The sequence below is a fragment of the Manis pentadactyla genome, chromosome 10, assembly GCF_030020395.1.
Source record: "Manis pentadactyla isolate mManPen7 chromosome 10, mManPen7.hap1, whole genome shotgun sequence".
Taxonomy (NCBI): domain Eukaryota; kingdom Metazoa; phylum Chordata; class Mammalia; order Pholidota; family Manidae; genus Manis; species Manis pentadactyla.
Genome location: NC_080028.1, coordinates 120,896,271 through 120,920,261, shown reverse-complemented (window position 1 = coordinate 120,920,261; position 23,991 = coordinate 120,896,271). Strand labels below are relative to the sequence as shown.

The window sequence follows — 23,991 nt, the reverse complement described above, 5'->3', positions numbered from 1 at the left end:
ACAGGGTCTCCACTGGATGCTCTGTAGTCTTTAACACCTCTTGAAGACTTGCTTATCTCCCTTCTTAACAAAAGGAGAGAGCCTTCAGACGCGATGATACTGGGCAGACATCGTTAGCCATATTGTGTTTTGTTCAACACTGGGCAAAGCAGGTTTCCTGTTTTCAGTCACGCTCTAAATCTGCCTTGAAAATGAAATTAAAGTGTTTTTTTTTTTTGCTACTCAAAGTGTGGTTCCTGGAGCATCAGCGTCATCTGGGAGCTTGTTAGAAATTCAGAATCTCAGGCTCCACTGCAGACTCACTGACCCACGGTCTGCCTTGGAGCAAGGTCTCCGGGGGATCCGGATGCACACCCATTAAACTTCAGGAAGCACTGATGGGAAAGATGAAGCTTGGGGAACACTGACCTCAGGAAAAAAAGTCAAAACTATTTGTCCTTCATGATCTGGCCTCAGCGACTCTTCTAGATGGTTCACACCTCTCTCCAAGGGATTCCCCCCCAGGACTGTAACTCCCTGCCTTTGTCCTTCTGTCCCTCTCAGCAGAAATCACACTGTCTTCTGTCTCAACCCCTCCTCGTTCAAGATTCGCCTCCAGTAGTACTTCCTTGTTCTCTTAATTGAGGCGAATTTTGCGTCACATAAAGTGAACCACCTGAAGTGGACAATTCTACGGCATTTAGCACATTCGTGATATTGTGCAACCACCGCTATCTCATCCCAGAACATTTTTATCACTCTAAAATAGAACCCAGTACCCACAAAGCGGTTACCTCCCGTTCCCCAACCCCCGGCATCCATCCATCTGCTCTTTTACGGAATTACCTGTTCTGGACATTTCATATAAATGCAATCATTTTGCATGTGGCTTCTTACACTAGGTATGATGCATTCAAGGGTCATACATGCCGCAACAGGCTTCCTGCCTTTTTTATGGCTGAATGCGGTTCCATGGCATGGACAGACCGCATCTCATGTCCCACTCACCCACACGTGGACATTTGGGGTGTTTAAACCTATTGATGACTGTGATTTGTGCTGCTGTGAACAAGTATTTGAGTGTGTTCTTATTGTTCCTAACTTATACACTGAGGAGGAGAACTGCCAGGCGGCATGGTAGTCTTCTATTTTACTTTTGAGGCCACGTCAGTTCTTTATAGAACTTTCCCAAAACCCTACCTGCCTCCTTCTGCCCCACCCACAGGACTGATTCCGCCTCCTCTCTCTCCCACAGCAATTTCTAAAACACCCTGCCCAGCAAAGCTGGGATTCAAACCCAGGACTTCTGACTCCGAGCCCTAGTCTTTTGCAGCACCCCACACGGCTGACAGTCACCTCTACCCTGGACTGACCTCATTTGATAGACGGACGTCAGGCTGGGAGTGCCCTCGAGACCACACAGCTCCGAAGTGGCAGCTGGGCTCTGGGCTCACGGCTCCGCTGTCCAATCTTTGGCTGCCATGGTCTATGCTGTGCTCTGAAATAGACAAGCAGGTTTTTAAAAACACAGCCTCTTCCATTGCTGGGGATGCTGAGAATCTTGCAATGCTGCATCCCCGAGGGATCAGTCTGTCTCCTTCTGGCATCTGCCCCAAGGCCGGTTCTGCAGTAAGGGATGAGCTCCAAGAAATCTTACTTTAGGCAAATTTATTTTGGCTCTTAAAATATATTTGTATATATTTTTTCTTTTCATGTTAGGAGGAAAGGGAGAAAAATCACAGGCTCTTTTGTTTTTCGGCCTTTTCCACGTTGACGCAGCAAGAGGAAGCGGTGAGGAGCGGGGTGCTGAGGGCCTGTGGCGGCAGCTCAGGTGTAGCCCACCAGGCGCGGCGTGCAGGGGAAGGTCTTGCGCATGCCCATGCACTTGTCCTTGTCGATGCACAGGGTGCTGGCCTTGATGGCCAGCTCGTGCTCCAGCCGGCACTTGGTCATCACCAGCAGCTGCAGCATGTCCCGGCTCTCCCGTAGCCTCAGCTTCAGGGTCTGCAGGGTGTCGTCGATAGTGAGCACCTCGTTCACGAGCCTGGAACGAGAGCAGAGGACAAGGTGCCGGTCACAGAGCTGCTCCTCGCAGACGCACCTACTGTGCCATGCCAGGGGCTGGGACAGATGAGGCTCAGCCGGCAGGGAGGACGGAGGCAGGAGAGGCAGAGTGTCTGGGAGTCATGAGCACAGAGGAAGAGGCAGATGGGACGTTCAGGAAAACCACGCGGTGGTGCCCCAGTAAGTCATGCAGACCTACTGTATGACACAGCAATTCCACTCCTGGGTCCGGACCCGTGAGAACAGATACTCAAACACTTGCATAAATATGTGCGCACCGCTAATCACAAGAGTCAAGAGGGGAAAACGACCTAAGTGTCCTCTGATGGCTGAATGGATACACAGAAGGTGGCCTCTCCATGCAACGGGCTATTATTCAGCCATAATAAAAAGGAATGAAGCTCTGGTACCTGTGACAACACAGATGTACCTTGAAGACATGATGTTGAGTGAAAGAAGCAAAAGGGCATATAGGGATCCCACTTTTATGAAACGTCCAGAATAGGCAAATCCAGAGAGTCGGAAAGTAGGTTGGTGGTTCCCGGGGGGCTGGCGGGAGGGTAGCAGGGGGTGACTGCTAACGGGTATAGGGTTTCCTCTTGGGTGCAATGAACGAAGGTGTTCTGGAGCTAGACGGCTGTGGGGATTGCACAATACTGCCAATGTGCTAAATGTCACTAATGGTAAATTTTGTGTTATATGTATTTTACTTTATTGTTCTCGCTGCAATGGGGAGGCTTTGGGGGTGGAGGTTGAAATGGGGTTGGAGGGATGAAGTGCTGATTGAAATTTTGGGATAACTTCCAGGCTGTGTAACAATTAGATCAAAAGGGGGCAACAATGGAGATAGGAGAGAGGTTGGGAGGTTACTGCCATTTCCAGATTGGGTGGGATGAATAGCATCCCCCAGAAGGCGTGTGCCAGTCTGAGCCCCCAGAGCCTGTGATGGGATCCTACTTGGACACAGGGCCTTTGTAGATGTGATTAAGTTAAGGGTCTCGAGATGACATCATCCTGGATTTAGGATGAGCACTAAATCCAACGAGTGTCTCCTTGTAAGAGAAAGGAGAGGGAGATGTGAGACACAGAGACACACACAGGGATGAAGGCCACGTGACGCCGGGGGCAGAGACTGGAGGGCGCGGAGGAGTGCGCGCAGCCCCAGGGGCTGGAGGGAGGCTTGGTGCCGGCTGTCTCTCGGAGGCCCAGTTGGAGGCACTTCGTTAGAGCAGCCCTAGGAGACGAGCCCACCAAGAGAGCCATGACAGCGGCCTGGATGCAGCGCTGGGCCGTGAGTCCCCCTTTGTGCTCACTGGGGGCTGGAGGACACACCGCTGGCCCGACCTGAGCACCCCGGGGCAAGCCCGAGCTGGAGAGAGGCGGCCGAAGCAGCTGGGGAGCCCTTCTCCCCCTGGGGATCTCTAGACCAGCTCTGCACACTGTGTGGCAACGTTCTGGGCTGTGCTGTGCTGTGTTGTCCAGGCAGCCCGCAGCCGCACGTGGTTACTGACCCCTTGAAATGTGGTTTGTGCAAATTAGGAGCTGCATTTAAAAAGTTATTACTTCTCTGTGATTAATTTAAATGGGCATTCATTTGGAGATCGGGCATGGATGGGACCTGAGCCACTGAGAGGGTCAGAAGAGGGGCCACTTGTAGGAGGAAAAGGAAAAAGAAGGCCCAGATGTGGTCACGGAGAGGACGGGGGAGGAGTAAGGGAGGAAATGCACAGACACAGCGCGAGTCCTACTACCACCTGCCCAGTCCCCAGAATGTTTGTGTATGCGCTCGCTCGCGCGCGCAAACACACACACACACACACACGCACACGCACACGCACACGCACACGCGTACACACTGCTAGGGCTCCTGAGCCGAACATGCCCCACCCACGCTCCCGGTCTGCCCCCTCCTGGTGGGACAGTGGTGGGGGGGTGAGCAGGCAGGGAGCTTGACCCAGAGTGACAGGTCCTCCAGGATAACATCGGGTCCCCTGAAGCGCTGTTCTGGGTAAGCCCCCTGGGAGGGACAAATGGGTTCTCAGAGACCTCCACCCCAGGGGGCACTGGAGCCTATCCTGAGCAGGGACAGGGGGAGGAAGGATCAGGAGAGTGTCCCCAAGTCCTTCTCCCAGGCCCTGGACCCGTTTCAGCCTGGCTGGGGAGGGACCCTGGCCACACTGCACCCACTTCCAGGGAAGACCTTCCAGGTCAGGAGCAGGTAGCCAGGCCTTCACGTGCAGAGGAGGGGACAGAACAGCCAAGGGGCCTGTCCCCAGTCATCCAGCATGTCACGGGAAAATAATTCCCTCCATTAGATGACCTGTTCCCTCTGCCTCCCCTCCAAAGCCCTACACCATGTTCACAAGCCCCGTTCCTGGGCCTGCACGACCCTTTCAGCCCTCTCCTGGGCGGAAGCCCCTTGTCCAGAGAAGTGGCTAACTGGGATGGGCAGGGGGCAGCCACTCCACTGGCTCTCCGGTGAGGACTCTCCAGAGGGAGACGGGCAGGGAGATGAGGTGTGAGCTGGGAGCGCCTAGGCGGGGGGAGCCCGAGAGGGAAGGGGGTGAGGCAGCCCAGGGCCAAAAGTCACGCCTCTGGCTGGGAGGCAGCCCCTCCTTAGCTTTCTGGGGAAAAGAACACTGCGGAGCTCCGAAACCTTCCCGCATCGAGGCAGTTGAGAAGGCTGCAGTGTGGATGGCCAGCCTTCCCCATGACAGGGAGGCTGCAGGGAGGCCCCCCAGCATTCCAGAGCCCCGCCCAGCGCCCTGCTGAGTCACAGGACTAGATGTCCTGATGGGAGGAGGGTCCCCGATCACACTCAGTTTCCTCGGAGCTCCCGAGACACACCCCCACACCCCCTTTCCAGGCTCCAGTGCTCACTTGAACTGTGGGATGTCTCTGCACAGCTCCACGTTGGGGCGCCGGGTCCGGCACTCCAGCCTCGTCTGCGCCACCTTCAGCGGGCACTCCTTGGCCGTGATGGACCTTTCCAGCAGCATGATGGTGTTCTCTGCCTGGACGATCTCCTGCAGCGTCTGTAGGGAACACGCAGGGTGTCCCAGAGGGAGCGCAGGTCAACTTGTCCAGTCTTGGGTCAGACACTAAAGGACTCCTCCCCCAACCCTGAACCCCCCGGGGGGCAGGGACCACACTCTCCCTAAGACAACCTAGGGCAAGCAGCTCCATCCCGTCTCGTCACCCAGGACAGTGCCAATGCTGGGGAGGGCACCCTCCAGCTTGGCTTGGTTTTCAGTCTCCAGTATCCACAGGAGTCAGCCCATTAGTGTCCAGTGAGCGAGGGAAGCAGGGAGGGAGGAAGGCCTTTAAGATTAACACAGATAATCCCAAACAATAGCTAATTTCTACATCCACTTTAATCTGAATTAATCTGGGGTGTTCTTAATCTTTTTACGATTCAGTTCACCTTCCTAGTAATTAGGTCAGTAAATAAACTAGGAATAAATTAAAATGGAAGGAGGGAAGGAAGGGAGGGAGGGTGGGAATAGGGGAGAAGAGTAGAGAGACTCAGTTTTCTATTTATCTGTAGAAATATTTTCCCCAACATTATGCCCTACAACTGGTGAAAGCACAGATCCCAGGAAGGGACAGAGGGAGCCTGGGGACCCAGAATGTTCTGTATCTCGATCCAGGTGGAGGTGTCATAGATGTAAACATAGACAGAAAGTCATCATCTGAATTCATCAAGCTCTGCACTTTAAGACTGTTATATCCTCAAGAGAAAATAACCCTAAAATCAGAAAAACGTCCATCACAAGAAAAGTCAGGCAAGATGTTGATATCCGGGTTGGCTACATGCGGGCCCTTTATGATTCTCTCCACTTCGGTGTGTTTGAAGTTTTCCAAAATAAAAAATAAAGGCACCAGAGGAGCGGGCATGCCAGCCCATTACAAGAAGGAACCGTCCCTGCACTTAGCCAACCTTAAGCACACCCAGAACTGAGAGGGCTGAACAGACGCCTCTCACTGTGGCTGAAACATCCATTCTCCTCCTACCAGCACCCCATGGCCCTAGATCTGCAAGCAGTTCCAGTTTCAGGGCCCTGCTCCTAGGAGAAGGCTCTGGGCTAACCCTCCTCCCGGGCTTGGCAGGGCCCGATGGCGAGGTTACACATGCTCGGTTTCGGACACGCCTGCAACTGGCACCTGCCACAACATCTTCGCTATGCTTCCTTTAGCCGCCTGTGTGTGTGTGCTTGTGTCTCCCTCTTATGAGTGCATGAGCTCCAAGAGGTCAGGGGCTTTATTGTGTCCCTGCTGCATCCCCGTGGCCAGGGACAGTGCTTGCAGCAGACTGACAGCTGCCAGTTAAAATACAGGACGCCCAGTTCCATGTGAGTTTCAGGGCTTCAATGAAGCATTTTTCAGTATATGTCCAACTACTGCACGACACTAAAAAATGATTTGTTGTTGATCTGAAATTCAAGTTTAACTAGAGAGCCTGCATTTTTACTTGCGAAATCTAGCAACTTGACTCACAGCAGGAGCTCAGTAAAGATTCAATGAATGAATGAATGGGTGAGAGAATGAATGAATGAGCGAGAGAATGAACGGCAGAGGTATGTGGAAGTCTAGATTTTTAGCAAGCTCCCCAATGGTCCTTACGCACACTGAAGTTTGGGAGTAGTGTACCCTTAAATGTACATGGTCTTGTCCATCTCAGATTTCATTATCCGGGAAAACTGCCTACATGAGAGTATGTCCCTGCTCCTGAATGGGGTGGAGACTGCAAGTGTAAGACCCAGTCCCCACCTTCCAGGACTTTATAATCGTGTTGTTCTTCCCTTTTCTGTGAGCTATGACATATTCACAAATCATAACAGGCACTGGGATGACTATTTTAGCTGAGTTGGGCACATATTCTATGGGTATCAAGAAATTGCTTGAGAGAATTTTTTTGCAAAGAATTACAGGCCTTGGCTTCTTATTTGCATAAGAAAAAATGCCTAGAAAGCAAGCATTTTGCTTCTCCAAGAGGACAAAAGGATGCTCATTTCCTTCTGGTGTTGAGCCAGGTGGCAGAGTTATCTGAGGATGGGGGGTGGGGTGCTCTGCCCCCTTCAAAGCCTGCTGAGCAGGAAGGCTGGCCCCCTCACCTGTTTCTCAGTGAGCCACCCAGAACAAGAGTGAAGCTAAGCACATGCTGGTTGAATACTATCCCGCAAGAAGGTTCTGGGCCCAGCAAGAAGCCCTGGGGATTTTCTTCAGGGGCCCGCTGTTTTTTGGGGTGGGGGGCGGCTGCCACCAGTATGCAAAGCTCAGGATGCACCATCCCAGCGACCACAGCACAGAAGAAAATCAAGTAGTTTCTGGAGATGAAAATGCTCTTGGGACCACACTGCCCAGGGGGACAACAGCCCCTGATTCTACCATCTAGATGCGGGGTTTGGCTACAGGGGGTACCTGCCAGGCCTGCCCCATGAGCCCTTGAAGGGAGAGCTCAGGACGCACCTCTCCGGCCAGTGATGGTGGCCATGAGGGGAACCCTGCGGTGCCCGAAGCCAGGCCCCTGAAGATGCCCTTCTCTTGGTTCCTTATTTCCCTTTCTCCACCCTGATCTCCAGGCTCAGGGTTTGCCAGCCTCCCTGGGAGCCTGAAACTTATGTCTCTTGAGTCTGGGGAAAGGGCTAATATTGGTAGGTTCAATCACTTCCTCATTCACTTGTTAGGTTATGGATTCACCAATTCACCTGCGGACTTAACGTTCCCTGAGCTGACCAGGTGCCAAGCAAGGCTCCAGGCGGTGGACACTGCAGCGAACAGACGGAACACCCTGCCCCCATGCAGCCTCCATTCTCAAGGATTACTCACTCATCCACTGCCCCTTCTTGCAGCAAACACGGATTCAGCACCAAGTGCTTCCTACAGTTGCCACAGTGCTCTCTTTAGCGTCACGCAAGTGCAAGTTCCGTCCACCCTGTCTGTTAAAAGCGCGCACGGATGTCTCTGGTGTGGACCTTGGTCGGGGATGCAGCCACCTCCGAGGCATCTGACACATGCTCATTTCAGTGTTCCAGGAACTCCCTCCCAGCACAGGGGAGAAACAGGGACGGATCGACACAGCGAATGGGAGTTCCCGGGGAACTGAAACTGACCAATTTCATTCCCAACCTGCCGATCACTTCCAGGGGCCAGGGGCCAGGGGCCAGCCTGTCTTGAGCACCATCTCTCTAGCGCTTGCTCGTCTCCCTGGGTGAACAGGGAGCAGCGGCAGGATCAAGAGGCTTCTGCAGGCAACAGTTTCCAGCTAGATGTGAACAAGTTTGCTGCGCTTTCATTCTATGTAGCTTTCAGGCTACCCTCTACTTATAGCAAGTGAGGTTGGTTTTCCATTTATTGAAGTAATGTAAATACATTTTAAATGAATCTATCTTACAGCATTTTTTCAGTGACTGGATTTAAATAGAAATATAAAATGAATAACAGCCTAGGTGGCAGGTAGATAAAGCAAAATTGGGAAGGTGGCCCAGGAGTGACTGAATTTGGGAAATCCCGTATACCATAATATGTCTCCCGGGTCCATGGATACAGCAAATGAGAGGATCCAGGGGGAAGCCGAGGAGCCAGGTGGGTGGTCACAGCCAGAATAAGGATGATGCTGAGGGGCAGGGCCACTGTGAAGTCCTTCCCACCCTCTCGTCTCAGGGTGGGCAGTGCTGGGGGGTGGCTGGAACCGACTGTTGCTCCTTTTGCCATGCCCCACCCCTCATCCCCCACTGGCATTTCTTGAGCCAGCCTGCCTGTGGATTTTCCAGAACAGTAGGGGTTTTTCCAGAATTGGTTGCTCTGGAACTGATCAATGACTCACATGCAAGGCAAATCTGCGCATGTTGCCAAAAATGTTCCCTGTAACCTCTGCTCCAGCCTCTGCCGCTCACAGCCGGGATCCTCTTCATTAGAAGGGAGAGAAAAGCTCCCCCTCCACGTACACATACATACGCACTTGGTCTTGGGGGTAGCCCCAGTCCTGCCAGCCTGAGTCACTCCAGAAGCTACAGTGCAGTGACTGGACCTCCAGAAGTCTTGAGGAGTGTGACCCCCGAGGGCCGGGAGGCAGAGACCATGCAGGCTGACGAGGGGCAGGGCCTGGAGACAGAGCAGCCTTGACCTTCATGCTCAGGAGGAAGCCGGCGATGTGCTCAGTGTTAACACTGGCTCCAAATGCCGGCCTGGCCCACTGAGCTCTGAGCTCCGGGTCAGCCTGGCCCCGGGACCTCAAACCCCATGATCCTCTGGGAGAAGAGCCCCGAGTCCAAGAGGGTGACCCCGATTTCCTGCACTTCCACGCTCAGGCAGATGTTGCAGAAAGCCAGGCCCGCTAGGGAACGTGTATGCCGAGGATGTTCGGCGAGGTGTCACTGGTAGTGGACAGCGAGCTGGCAGCACCTGGGTGCCATGAATATGCGGACGGATGAGTAAAAGACAGTAAGTGAACGCTGTGAGGATTTCAGCAGCCATTAGATGCAGAGGATTAGCCACACATAGGAAGAAGGGTGGGAGAAGTAGGAAATAGAACGAGCTATATGACATGATCCCCTTTGAGAAAATTAAAAATCCATGCACCTACAACAGCCATACACATTTTGTAAGAATGCATTTAAATCAAGAGACCCATATCCTACAATTACAATGGTCATTGATGGGAAAGTCGTCATGAAAGAGCAGAAGGCAGTGTGGCCTTAAAAGGGAGTAAACAAGGAATAAGCAGGGTGCTTTTTACAAACACTATGCGCCAAGGACTGAGGACATTATTATTATTATATTGTATTGTTATTATTCTTATTCTCATCACTTTTCACCAGGGTCAAAATGGAAAAAAAATCCCCACAACCTTACCAGATTTAAAGTTTCCTTTCAAAATAACTTTTTTTTTTAAAGGGAGAAGTCAATTACAGAAAACATAGTAATATTAAAGGGTGTTGATACTTGAACTTGGCTGCACATTAGAATCATCTGGAGAGTTTTCAAAAATACAGATGCCTGGGCCTCTCCCTGAGAGGTTCTGGTTTCACTACTCTGGGATGCTGGTATCAGGGTGTTTTAGAGGCTTCCTAGTAATTCAAAAGTGCAGCCAGCGTCAAGAACTATTGGTGCCAAGTGATACCGAGCTATGCAGACACTATGAAGTCTCAGGGGGAAGGAGATGGGTTAAGGACCACAGTTGTGTCTTGTGGTGTAAATTGAGGCTGCCTGTCTTGGCAGGAAGCCCCCAGTGCGGTGAAGCGAGTAATTTCATCCCTCACACCGACCTTGCAGGTAGAAGAGAGGTTTTGAGATGTGCATGTCGGTGACCACAGGCTTGGGCTTCCAGGTTTCTGGGGGAAATCTGATGTCAACAATCTTGAAAACCTGGTACCCCTAAGCCCCCAGGCCCTCCTCCCAGGTAGGGAGGAAGCTCAGTGCACAGGCGGCCTCCTAAGGTGGGAAGGCCCGGGCAGGTTTGTACATGCTCCTGAGCTCAATACCCTCCGACTCAAGGTGCCTGTTATATAACATACGTGCACATGTGCACACACATATGTGTCTCAAACACCTCTACCTCCCTTTGCAGTCATCCACCTGCTCACCCACCTACCTACTCCCAGAGCTGGTATATGCCACACAGTCACACCAAACCCAGCACACTTCCACCACAGGGCCTTTGCACAGGCTGCCCCTCTGCTTAAGATGCTCCTTCCTCAGATACCTACATAGTTCATTTCCCTCACCTCCTTCAGGTTCTGGCTAACATGCCTGGAAGGACTTCCCTGACCATCTCCTTTAAAATTGCAACCCCAAAACCAGCCAGCACTCCCAATTGCCCAACTCTCCACTTTATTTTCTGTCTAGTCCTGATGCCATTTGACATGCTATGTGTTTTGACTGATTATGTTGTTCTTCTCCCCCCAACAGAAAGTATGCTCCATGTGGGGAGGGATTTTTGTTTTGCTCACTGCTGAATCCCCAGTGCCTATACCAAGCAGTACTTGGAACATGGTAATATTATAATTATTATTTTAAGTATTTAACGCATTAAACATAGTGTTTACTGTGTGGCAGGCATTTGACTAAGGGTTTTGCATATATCAACTACTTAGTAGGTGTTCAATGAACACTTGCTCCCTGGATGGATTAAATCACACCGTGGGGTGTTTGGTGAAGAAAAGGGTACAGATGTTGGCACCCGAATGCCTGAATCTATCCAAATCCCAGCCTGAATCTATCCAAATCCCAGCCCCAGCACATCCAGGCTGGGCGACCTTCAGCAAGTGTCCAAGCTCTCTGAGCCTTCCCGTTAAAACAGGGGTCATAGTTATTCCCACACTGCAGAGGGTAAGCGCAGGCCTGAGAGAAGGAGCTTTAGGAGAAGTGAGCAAGTGCCCACCCCTGAGCCATAGGGACGCACCCTACAGTCAGAGGAGGTGCACTGGCGCAGGGTCCTGCTCCTCCCAAAGCACGTGTGGGCATGCGTGAGCCACACACAACCCCGAGAAAGCCCTCGTGTCCCTACCCATCTTTCCTTAGCCAGGTGGAGTGCTGGCGCTCTCTCCTTTAGCCCCTAGGGTATTTGTTACTCTTTCTGCTCCCACAGAATGCAAAAAGTAGGGGGAAAGAGGCGCTTGGGGCAGGGCACAGGCTGGCTCACAGGAGTGGCTGGGCAGCCGCTGGGGATTGGCTGGGGGGAGGGGGGCACCTCAGAGTCTCAGCAGGCTGGCCCTGAGCTGGGGCTCAGCTAGGAAGGGCGTGGGGGGCGCAGGGCTTACCTCACTCTGATACCCGAGCCAGCTCTTACTCTGCCGGCTGCAGACAGGAGGAAGAGTCCTAAGCCTCCCAGATGCTATGAATGGGGGGCAGGTTACTCAGCTCGCTGAGCCCCTGTGCAGTCACACACATCTAGGTTCAAATCCCAGCTCGTGCTCTTCCTCGCTGTGTGGCCTTGATAGGTCACTTAACCTCTCTGTACCTCATACTAGCATGCACTCAACACTCTCTGGGCCTCTTCACTCAATAGCCCCCTCTACTGCGCCAGACACTGTGTGACACTTGTTCTGTCCATAAAATCAGCATCAGGATAACAATTCACCCACAAGGTTGTTGTGAGGATTAAGTGAGATTACGTGGGTAAAGGGCGCAGTCCCGGGACGTCAGACGCCACGGCTGTCCTGCGTCCTCACTCTGCCCCCAACTCCCGTCCTGCAATATACAGTCTGTTGGAGACTTTTTCTTTGGGATCATTGATCCTTTTTCTTCTTTTAATGTGAGATAATAGGAAACTCAGATTCATTTAATAAAATCTGCCTTTGCAGGCAACCTAAATCCCCTCAGACTGTCAGTCCACAGCTCAGGCTTAACGTCCACAACCCACTTATTTGAACATAAAGGGTCAAGGCAGGGGTCATCTGTACAAAGGAGGAGGACTGTCTTTGTCAGCCTCTGGAATGTGACTCAGAGAGGGAGGCAGCCCAAGGCTGAGCCTGCAGGCCACATTATCCCCCACCCCCCACATCCCACCTTTTGGTTAACTAACTCCTCTCCAGGCAGAGTCCCAGCCAAGGGGCCTCTATGCAGGGTGTTTTGGAGGTAGGAGCTGTGGGCAGGAAGTCAGGAGACCCAGGTTCCCATCCAAGCCCTAACCCAAACCAGCTGTGGAGCGCACCACCCCACTCAGAGCCCTGGGCTGTGCGGGGCCCTGACTTCCTTACCCAGCAAAGGGGGACTCGAGTTCCTCTCTGGCTAGGGTGCTCCAAGTGTTCCTGGACCAGGTAATGTGCTCGATACATGCCCCAATCCATCGTTAATCTCCCACGCACACCCGGAGCACTTCCTCCACGATGAGTCTGAAGCCAGTTAGCTGCAGTAAGGCTGTGTGTGTGTGTGTGTGCTTTTGTTTTTAAGTCTTCAAGTTACCCCCATTCTGATGGCCGCAGTCCCAATACACAGCCTTCCAGAGCATCTTGAAGATGCTGCAGACAGTGGACAAATTTTCCTCTCAGGGTCTGGGTAGTAGGTATTTAGGCTTTATGAGCCATATGGTCTTTGTCACAGCTTCTCAACATGGCCATTGTAATACCAAAAGTAACCGCAGACAATGTGTAGATGCATGGGGAGTCTGTGTTCCAATAAAACTTTATGTACAAAAACAGGAAGGGGGACAAGATTTGGCCCTGGGGCCAGTAGCCGGAGAGGCCTGCTACAGCCCCCCACAGAGGGAGTCCTGCTCCCCGGGCGCAGCCCACCTCAGACAAGGCTGCCGCGGCTCTCACCTGCCTCAGTTCCGAGAAGAGAATGATTTCCCTAGCAGCTTGCTACTCAAAGTGTGGCATGTGGACCATCACCAGACACTGAATGCTTATTAGAAATGCAGCATCTCAGCTCCACCCCAGACCTGCCAGTGGAATCTGTATTGTAACAAAACCCTCATGTGACCATACGCATGTGAAGTTACCCGGTGTTGGTGGTTTGCAGCAGATCTCTCCGGTTGCCTTCTGGGGGGTGGGCAGAGGGGACAGGGTCGGAAAGAGGAGGCGCCACACCGAGGTGGGGCGGAGAGACGCAGGAGGACGAGGTCACAGGAGTACAACACGAAAGGCGAAACGGGGGACACGAGTAACAGATGAAGTGTGCCAGGTAAGGAGAGGCCAGATTTCAGATTGCAGCCTGCTCAGCCCCTGACCCGGGCAGCCACCTGGAAGGGAGGCTTGGAAGCTGCCAGCCTGCATTCAAATGCCAACACCAAACTGTTGAGCATGTGGCCTTAGCGAATCACCAGACCTCTCCAAGTCTCAGTTTCCCCATCTGTGTAACAGAGATAATAATAGTATCTGCTCAGAGGATGACTTCGAGGGTGGATTTAGGTATCCCTGGTTCAGCACTGGGACTGGCACATAGCATGCACTCTACAGATCCAGCAGTTTCCTTCCTTCCATTCATCCACCCATCCATGTATGTTTCCATGTACCCATCTACCTACCTATTTACTTCTTTTTTTTCCTTTTCTAAAAAATCAGAAACCTTAATGCCAGGAGACCAAGGGATTCTCAGCCTCCGCAGCAGAGACATTGGGGCTGGGTGGAGGGTATGTCCTGTGCATGGGGGAGACATTCACAGATCAACAAAACCATTGACTTTGGAGCAAATCCTAGATTCAGAATCCTGGCTTTGCCATTTACCAGCCGGGCTGGGGTGAGCTTTAGGCAAATCGCTTGTCTTCGGCTTCCTCATCTGTAAAATGGGGTGAATAATGATCCCTTCTTTCTAGAGTTGTAGGAGGGAAAAATGAGTTAACATAGGAAACCGTCTAGAACTCTGGATGCACATAGTAGAGTGAACACATCTTTTGTGGTATGGTGAATTTTTCCTCCTTTCTCCTTCCATTAGAAGAAGGATGGCAAACTAGACCATGATCATCCACCTCAGGCCTTGCAGGGAACCAGCTGAGGGCACCCCCTCCCCGCCATCACCCCAGCTCCCAGCGTGGGGAAAGGGTGTGCTTGCACTGGGAATGGTCTCCGACCATGCACGGGACGTGAGGGGCAACTGCCAGGTCTGCTTCAGATGAGACCAACCTCAGCTTAGCGGAAAAGTGCATGGCTATTCCTGGCTGGAACATAAATCCACCCAAAGGCTTTGCAAGGGGGGATGTGTTTGGCAGGGTTGTTTGCCGTGAAAATCTATACGCCTGCGTCTCGTCTTGTGACAGCAGAAAAAGCATCTAAGGCCAGGAAATTATTTTTGAGGTGGAGCGAAAAAAAAAAAAAAAGGGATTTAGCAGTTCCAGCCGGCTTTAGGCTTCTGGGTGCTTTATGCAACCTTGCAGATTTATTGTTTTCCCAACTGCATGAAGCCAAGGGGTTTCCAAGATGTCTGGCTCCAGTGTAGCTTTCTCAGCTCAGGAAGGGAGAAGCCAGCTTGAAATTCTTTTTCTGATCAAATGGTGGGAGATTTTCAAGTGCAGCCAGGCCCAAGAGCGAGAAAACTTGAGGAGAGGAGCCGTCTGGAGGGACCTCACCAGAATTCAGCCACAAAGACCCCGAAGCAAGGTGTCCCAAGCTCGGCACTCTTGACCTTTGGGGACAGATACTCCTTTGTTGTGGGGGCTGTCCTGTGCCTTGAAGGGTGTTTGGCAGCATCCCGGGGTCCCACCCACTGTTAGCAGCACACCCCTCCTAGTTGTGACAACTGAAATGTCCCGAGACAATGGCAAATGCACTGCGGGAGCGAATTCTCCCCGGGTGAGAACTGCTAGTCTGGAATCTATCCTCCAGCTGCTGAGCAAGCCCCGCCCACAGCTGCTCCTGTCCAGAGGTGGCCAGCTGCCTTCAGACAACGCCAGGCCCATACGACTATCAGCTGCTGAGAGGCCGTCTGCGGTCAGGAGTCCTGAGAGCCCCGGAGGGCTTTGGAAACGGGTGGGGGATCCGTGCCTGTAATCGATCTTGTTGCGCCTTCAGGCATCTTCTTCTTAATATTTATGACGATTTTTAATCAATTGGGTTTCTTTTATAAAACCAGCTTCCCCCATTAGAACCTGTGCCCTGAGGGCAGGATCTCCTGTCTGCAGTTAGCCTGGCCCGGCTCTGTGTATAGGATGTACAAAGTGAGTATCTGCTCCAGAGAAGCAGGGAATTAACAAACGCTTGCTGCGTGCCTACACCTGGGAGACTCCTGGAGGACTTGTTAAAACCCAGATGACTGGGCCACAGAGTTTCTGATTCAGAAGGCCTGGGATGGAGCCCGAGAATTTGCATTTCTAACTTTTCTAACACATTCCCAGATAATGCTGATGTTACTGGTCCAAGGAACCCACCTTGAAAACCACTGGCCTGAACTCTGAACCTTTGTTTCTCTATCCTGGGGAGTGTTTGAAAGGTCAGGTGCCCAGGCCACACCCCAACCAATGAAATCAGAATCCCCAGGCATCTAGATGATTCTAGCAGCCGCTGGGCTTGGGAATGCTCAGCTGCACCTTCCCATTTGATCCTCACCACTGGCAGGGTAATTTCTTTCTTAGAGATTAGGAACCAGGATTCAGAGGCGTTAGTTACTTTCCCAAGACCCCTGGCCTTTGACTCCAGATGTCATGTTCCTTCAGCCACTCAGCTTCCCTGACCCCTCCAGCAGATCAGAAATCAGACCATGGCTTTTTAGCTTCCGGATAGCTCGTGTTCATTGAGCACTTACAGGGTGCCCAACACTCCTGCTGTTATTCTCACCACAAATATCTGCCAACCGTTATCACTCCCAAGTGACAATGGGGGAAACTGAGGCACAAAGCGATGAAGCAATTTGACCTTGGCCATTTCGCCAGGCAGTGCTAAAGCCAGAATTGAACGGAGTCACCTGCACCGACTTGAGGGGCTCACGTGGCGGGTGAAGAATGCAGAGAGGGAGGGGGAATCTGGACGGGACCAGGAGGATGCAAAAGGAGGCAGAAGCTACGAGTGCGGGTGAGGCTGGGCAGCAGGTCCCAAGCAGGCAAGCAGCCAACGGTCCAACAGTGGGTAGATCACAGCTTGGAAGACGTTAGGAGGCTGCTGGGACATGTCAAGCTGCCAAGGCAACTCTGCAGGCCCAGGCAGCATCTTACATACTTGTCTCCACAGCAGCGAATCCCAGTGATTGCTCCGCCCAGGGCTTCTGGTCAAGAGTCTGTGATGAGCTGATACCAGCTGAAGGTGCAGTGGGAGGAGGGAAGTAATACCTTCTCTGAGCGTCAGTGTTGTTCACAGTATGAGCTCCAAATGCCTCCTCTGCACCATGCCCCGCACCTGCCCCCCGTGCTGATGCCCGCTCCGTCCGTCCCACTCTCTCCCCACTCTGTCTGGTCCCCACAACTTCCTGCATTTGTTGGCTACCTTCCCAGGCCTGGACCTTGGCTCTGCTTTCCTGATGTCAGCAGCCCTTCTCCCATTTGGCACGGCGTGGCTGTGGGCAGACAACGGGTGACATGGCCCTCCTCCCCATCACCCCACCATTTGGCACAGCCCTCAGAACAGCCCAGATCTGAGCTCTCTGGACCCCTCATGCTGACGTCCCCAGGTGCACACAACCCACGGACAGTGATGAGACACCGGAGAGCCTTTGATTCCTCTTGGGCTGAGGTGAGTATTGGGCAAAGGGACTGTGGCGTGCCGCCCTGAGGCTTCCCGTGAGAGCGGACGTGCCTTATCCATGGACCATCTGTACGACTATTTCATGTTTTTCTTCAAATTAACTCCCTTTCCAGCCTTTGACAAATGCATTTGAAATGGAAACTTTGTATTACTGCCACCAGTGGAAAACCATTGTCATTAACAGGGGATACCAAAACCATAGAGAAAATGGAAAAAAGAAGCCAATTCTAACTACCTTCTGCTGCCTTGCAAAGGTTCATGCCCTGTCAGAGGCCTGATGCCTTCTTGCTAAGAGAGGGAGAACACAAACGAAAGAGACTTGTCAAGGACACATCAGCACGAGCGAGCGCCACAGGAGTTTGCTCCAAGACACTGTCAGAAAGACTGACGCAGGGAACTTGAAAAGGGAACTTTCTCCTGAGATGCAATGGTGTTTAAGGCCTGGTTGGCCTCTGCCCCTCCTGGCAAGACTGCCCACGGCTGCAGGGGCGGGGGCCTGGCTCCACTTCCCCTGGCCTGGGCCACTTTTAGAAAGAGCAGTCAGTAGCTTGGCTGTGGACGCGGGTGCTGGAAGGATCCAGGCTGCTTGCAAAACACAGAAGCATTTCCCGCTCCACAACGGGTTCCAGACCTCCTTGGACAAACAGAGGGGTTGGTGGCAGGAGCTGGGCCCTCAGATGGCCGGCTGTGGGCCCACACCCCTCAGACACCAGGCCTTCCTGCCTGGAACAGCCTCCCAGAGAAGGGGTGGTTCTGGTGTTAATGACGGCTTGGAAGTCAAAACTCCACAGAAACTTCGGAGTAATAGCAAAGCCTTACAAGGTGAAAACTCATAGCCCCTCTGTGTTCTGTTAAATGCTTTCCATGCCTGGCTGCCTTATACATCTGCTTTCCTGCATTTCCTCTGATGCCCAGCAGAGAAAGTGTGAATGCACAAAGCCTATGGGAACCGGGCAAGTAATGCAATTGGGTGAAGCTGGCCACGACGGAGGGTGGTGGGGACCGAGGCACACTGGAGAGCCACTCAGCTCTTCTCCACTGTTCTCATGTGGAAATGTGGGCTGTGTTCCTAGAGTTACTGATTTTCAAGAGATTCTGGAAATGTGAATTTGTGTGTGAAATCTCCATTTTATACCAAAATATTTAAAAACTCTGTAAGAGTGTGAAAATACCACTTCAGCATTTTATTAAAAATAATAATAATAAAGAGAGAAATGTGGTATCCACATATAAATCAAGTATAAAAACCAAATGAGTATTCATATTTGAACTGACTGTTTATAGTTCATAATGCATGAGCAAAACCGAAAGTTTCTGTGATGACTGCCCTTGTACTGTTCACTATGTAACTTATTCATTATGTAAGAATTTGTTCTACATGTAAAATCTTGTTTGTTATGCCTCAGAAGATTGGAGACTGACGAAAATTAGGCTTGGGGTGGAATAATGATTGTGCATTGAGCATTGACTCCCCTATACAGAATTTTATTGTCGTTAACAACCATTTGATCAATAAATATGAGAGATGCCCTCACAAAAAAAAAAAAAAAGGACAGACTTCCAATGGTAAAATAAATTAGTAACCGGGATGTAAGGTATAGCATAAGGAATATAGTCAAGATATTGTAACAGCCTGGTAGGGTGATAGCTGGAACCTAGAATTATGTATATAAATGTTCTACCACTGTGTTGTACACTTGAAACTCATGTAATGTAATACTGTGTGTCAACTACCCTTCAATAAAAAATAATTATTTAAAAAAAAAAAAAAAAAAAAAAAAAAAAAAGAGTGTGAAAAAATGTGTGTACACAAATGTGCCCAGCAGCTTTATCAATAGCCTCAAACGGGAAACAACCCTAATGTCCTCAGACAGGTGAATAAACAAATTTTGGTACATGCTTCCAATATGGATGTGATATCCATACAACACTAACAGCTCAGCAAAAAGAATACAGCAGGAATTTCACTTATACTGAGTGCAAGCCAGATGGAAAATAGCATAGAGGGTATGTCTCACTTTATATAATAGTTCCAGAAAATGCAAAGTAACCTATAGTGACAGAAGACAGATCAGAGGTTGTGATGGGAATGGGGGAGGGGGGGACAGGAGGGAAAATGACAAAGGGACACACGGAAACCTTTCATACATTTACTACCTTCGCTGAGGGGGCTTCATGACATATATTTTGTCAAAACTCAAATTGTACACTTGGAATATGCACAGCTAATTATGTGTCAAGTATAAATAAAGCTGTTGAAAGAAAAATGTGAGGGGCCAAATAATGCGTGGGCCAAGTTCAACCCATAGACTGCTAGTGTTTATCCTGTTTAAATTGCTCGATCAACACTTAATTAGAACCCATCACATTTCCTTCCCCTGCATCTGTGGTTACAGAGGTGAAGGGGGCTGAGAAATTCCCATGACAGCAGAGGTGCAGACAGGCCTGGCCAAGGTGAAGATGGGGACCCAGGGACACTGGCAGATGTCCCCCAGAGACAGCCTGTCACCTGTACCCTCCAACTAAATTCCGAAGGTTTTCTGAAGACTCTAAAGCACTTGAACTTTTTCTCTGTAAATCTAGTTGGCCTTCTAGCATCCGGTGCCCTCTGAACTCTGGCAACAAATCAGCTGGTAATAGCAAAAGCAAACAGAACAGTTAGGAGACCACAGAGATAATCCTGGCAAGAGATGGTGGGGGCCTGGTCAGCCCCAGGAGGGATGGAGCAGTGGTGAGTCTGCAAGTAGAGCCAAGTGGGTTGGCTGACGGCGTGGACGAGGGCGGGAGAGAAAGAGAGGCATCACGTGGACTGCAAGGTTTGGGATCGAACGTGTGGAAGGTGGAGACCCTGGAAGCATCTGGAAGTCAGAGCCACCAGCTGAGATGGGAGGGCTCCAGGTGGAGCAGGAAGCAGGCTCCTGTCTGCTGCCTCGGAATACAGGAAAGCTGAAGGCAGGCACAGGCTGCAAGCTGTCCCACAAAGCAGAGAAATCCGATTATCTCCGACAACCGCAGTGAGGCGGTGCTTCTGGCTTACCCTGATCCCCCAGCTCCTAATGTCATTTGCTCTGACCACATTGGTAATCCAGATGGGAAAATGAGATTATGATTCTGGGGCACACATTGCTGCGAGGTGGGGAGTGACAGAAACCCCAGAGGGGCGTTTGCATCTGCACAAATTAGGCACCGTCTGTGTGGTGTGGTAAGCTGGCCTGACCCTGGCAGGAGGAAAGACTGGGCTTGGCTTGGTGGCTTGGAAGCAAAGTGCAATTAGAGAAAATCTGATTAGAACTGGTGGATGGAGGCTTGCCTTTAGGAAGGATGGGGCTCTCCCAGTATTCTGAGCCTGGAAGAGAGAAAGCAGGAGGGAAGAAAAGGGGGAGAGAGGGAGGGAGAGAAGGGAAGAAGACCTCTGCTTACTACCGGATGTCAAAGCAAATACCTTTACAACCTGTGCTCTGGCTACTTCCTACCAGACACAGACATCCCTCCCCCTTCCACCAGCCTGTTCAAAATGCAGACTCTCAGGCCCAGCCCCAGACATGCTCGATCAGAGGCTGCATTTTGATGCAGTTCCTAGTAAAACTGAGGATTACTGCACACACTGGTCTCCACTGCTGTTTTCCAAGGGCCAGGCTTTCACCTACCATCCTCATCATTTTTGCATATCCCCTCACACCACTTGTACCATGATTAGCAATCTTCAAATCAATTCACTTTTTGGGGAAAAATTTTAAAAAACTTAAGTCCATTTATTTAAAAATGAAACTTTGTACCACTATTATCAGCAGGAAATTAGCATCATTTGTTATAAATAGAAATAACCATGAAAAGCGTGAAACAACATGAGAGTAAAATCATTATTTAAACCCTGGTTGGACACTGCCAGATGCCCAAAGTTCTTAGTCTGAGGCCGGCACTCTGTTTAAAAGGGAGATGAGAGGTTGTTAAAGAGTTGAGGAAAGAAAAGCAATGTTATTAGCTCTGCGTCCACATTATCACACCTACAGTCACTTCCTCGTCAGGGCCGAGGTCCCTCAGCTTCAGAATCAGCACTGTTCCATGGCAGGGCCCCATGCCCCCTCCAGGGTCCTTGCATCTTCTCCCCACATTGAGTCCCCCCCCTACAAGGCACATTCAACTAATTAGAGGCAGGTAGAAACTTAAGCTTATCTGGAGACCCCTGAGGCTCCCCTCTATCAGCGATCAATATGACTAGGAGGTACCCCAGAGCCCCAAAGTCCAAGGACAAGGACCCAGGATCACGGTGAACAGCTGAGACTGTCTACCTAGCTTCAAACTGCCGTTGGATTCAAAGTCTGCGTGGGGAGCTGTGTCAACCTGGCCTCTCAAAGTGGATTCCTATGACCACTTGGGCAATACTTTGCAGCACAGGTGAGGATGGAGGTCTAGAATTTTCCAGAAATGCCACTTGCCAAGGGGAATTACGCCAAGCTCAACAAATTAAAATCTTTTTTTCTTTTTTTTTTTTTTTTTGTGAGGGCATCTCTCATATTTATTGATCAAATGGTTGTTAAAGACAATAAAATTCTCTATAGGGGGGGTCAATGCTCAATGCACAATCATCAATCCACCCCAAGCCTAATTTTCGTCAGTCTCCAATCTTTTGAAGCTTAACGAACAAGTTCTTACATGGAGTACAAATTCTTACATAGTGAATAAGTTACATGGTGAACATTACAAGGGCAGTCATCACAGAAGCTTTCGGTTTTGCTCATGCATTATGAACTATAAACAGTCAGTTCAAATATGAATACTCATTTGATTTTTATACTTGATTTATATGTGGATACCACATTTCTCTCTTTATTATTATTATTTTTAATAAAATGCTGAAGTGGTAGGTAGATACAAGATAAAGGTAGAAAACATAGTTTAGTGTTGTAAGAGAGCAAATGTAGATGATCAGGTGTGTGCCTGTAGACTATGTGTTAATCCAAGCTAGACAAGGGCAATAAAACATCCACGTATGCAGAAGATTTCTCTCAGAATGGGGGGGGAGGTTCTAAGCCTCACCTCTGTTGATCCCCATTTTCTCACCTGATGGCCCCCCTGCGACTGTGCCTGTCTTAGGTTGTTCCTCCCTTGAGGAATCTTACCCGTCTCTGGCTAACCAGTCATCTTCCGGGGCCATACAGGGAAATGTGAAGTTGGTAAGTGAGAGGGAAGCCTTATTGTTTGAAAAGGTTATCTTTTTACTTCTTTGCATATTTATGCCCTGTGGCTTCTATGCCCAGTATTTGTCTTGAGGTATCTTTACCACTTGGAAGAATTATGATACTCGGTAAATTCGATATATGGCACGAATTCTATTTAAGGGTTGTAATTAGGAAGGAAGAAGAAAAGCTATAGAAGTAGCAGGCGGTAGAAAACCTGGGGAGATTGATTATTTCTTTGACATATCTTCTTGTAGAGTAACTTCAGCATGTATAGTTTTTAAACTACTAAGTAAATTGTGCACACACATTAACATAATAGGAGTATAGTTATGTAACCAAAGCATACCTGTAATTACCAGCCATCTCCAGTGAAACCAAGAAAACCAGTTAGGCACCTTAGGCATTTGTGAAAACTTATCTATGATATGGTGGATATTGTCCAACTGAACTTGAACAGTCTGAGAGAAATCAGACAAATTAAAACAACCCATTCCTGGGGAATGTTCACATCCCTTATGTTCTTTTAACAGTAAATAGTCTGTAGTTGTAAGACTTTGGAGCGCTACAATTTGCACTTCTCCAAATTCTTGGTTGAGTTCCAACCGTACAGATCCAGTCAAATTTGTTGTTTTACTGTATGCACAGGCCAGCTTAGATATCTCCTTCTTCATTCCCATGGCAAGTCCAGGAATTGGTGGGAACAAATTAAAATCTTAAAGGGAACATTTCAAGTCCTCCAGCGGAAGCAAGATGTTGCTCTACAATTATCTTCCTTATACCAGCTCCTTTTATTACCTTAGAAAACCACAATGTGAGCTAGCCACCAGCCAGAAGATAAGTCCTTGCTTAGGCAATGGTGTCAGTTGTGTTGTGCTGGGGTTTGGTGTATTTTAAACATGTGCTGGCTTATTTGCAAAGCAGCTGGTGATCAAATAATGACTATTAATACAAACACACACAGTTGCAAAACCTCTCTGATCAGGAGTGATGAGGCTGTTAGTAATAACTCAAACGTTCCCTGGAGAAATCTGGGAAGGTAAAAGTTTTTTTCCCCCCACTCCCACCAAAAGATCCTCTTCCTCCCCATCCATAATTATAGTAATACTTAGTTACCTTTGAGTGCTTACCATGTGCCAAGCAGCATTCTAAGAGCTCTACAGAGATCAATGCCTGAATCATCACGACGTCACCAAACAGGAATTCTTCTCCCCTGATTCACAGACATCAGCCACCGAGACCCACCAATGCAGCTTCCCAAGGCATCTCAGGCCTCAGACTTCATGCACACAACACAAAAATGAACCACATTTGATTCACCGTATGAAGCAATCCAAGTGTCCACTGAAGGATGAATGGATACATAGTATATATATTCAATGGACTATTATTCAGCCTTTCAAAAGAAGGAAATTCTGGCACACTCTACAACACGGATGAACCCGGAGGACATTATGCCAAGCGAAATGAGACAGTCACAAAGGACAAACACAGCATGATTGCACTTACACGAGGAACCTTGGGGTAGTCAATTCGTAGAGACAGAAAAAAGAAGAGTGCTTGCGGGAGGAGAGGAGAACAGCGAGGGACTGTTTAACGGGCATGGAGTTGAAACACTGAGTTCTTTCAGTTTGGGAAAGATGAAAAAACAGTTCCAGAGA

General features: G+C 50.0%; 1 protein-coding gene across 1 annotated transcript in view; it reads right to left on the bottom strand.

Annotated features, from left to right (window-relative positions):
- Positions 1 to 1,630: 1,630 nt before the first annotated feature.
- The window catches only part of TEKT5 (tektin 5), a 36,984-nt gene continuing 14,623 nt past the window's right edge, over positions 1,631 to 23,991 (bottom strand). Inside the window, exons 6-7 of the mRNA XM_036928212.2 lie at positions 4,924 to 5,078; positions 1,631 to 2,023 (exon numbers count right to left, since the gene is read on the bottom strand). Coding sequence (XP_036784107.1) covers positions 1,807 to 2,023; positions 4,924 to 5,078 — 372 coding nt within the window. The 3' untranslated portion in view covers positions 1,631 to 1,806. The remainder of the gene's footprint in view (positions 2,024 to 4,923; positions 5,079 to 23,991) is intronic.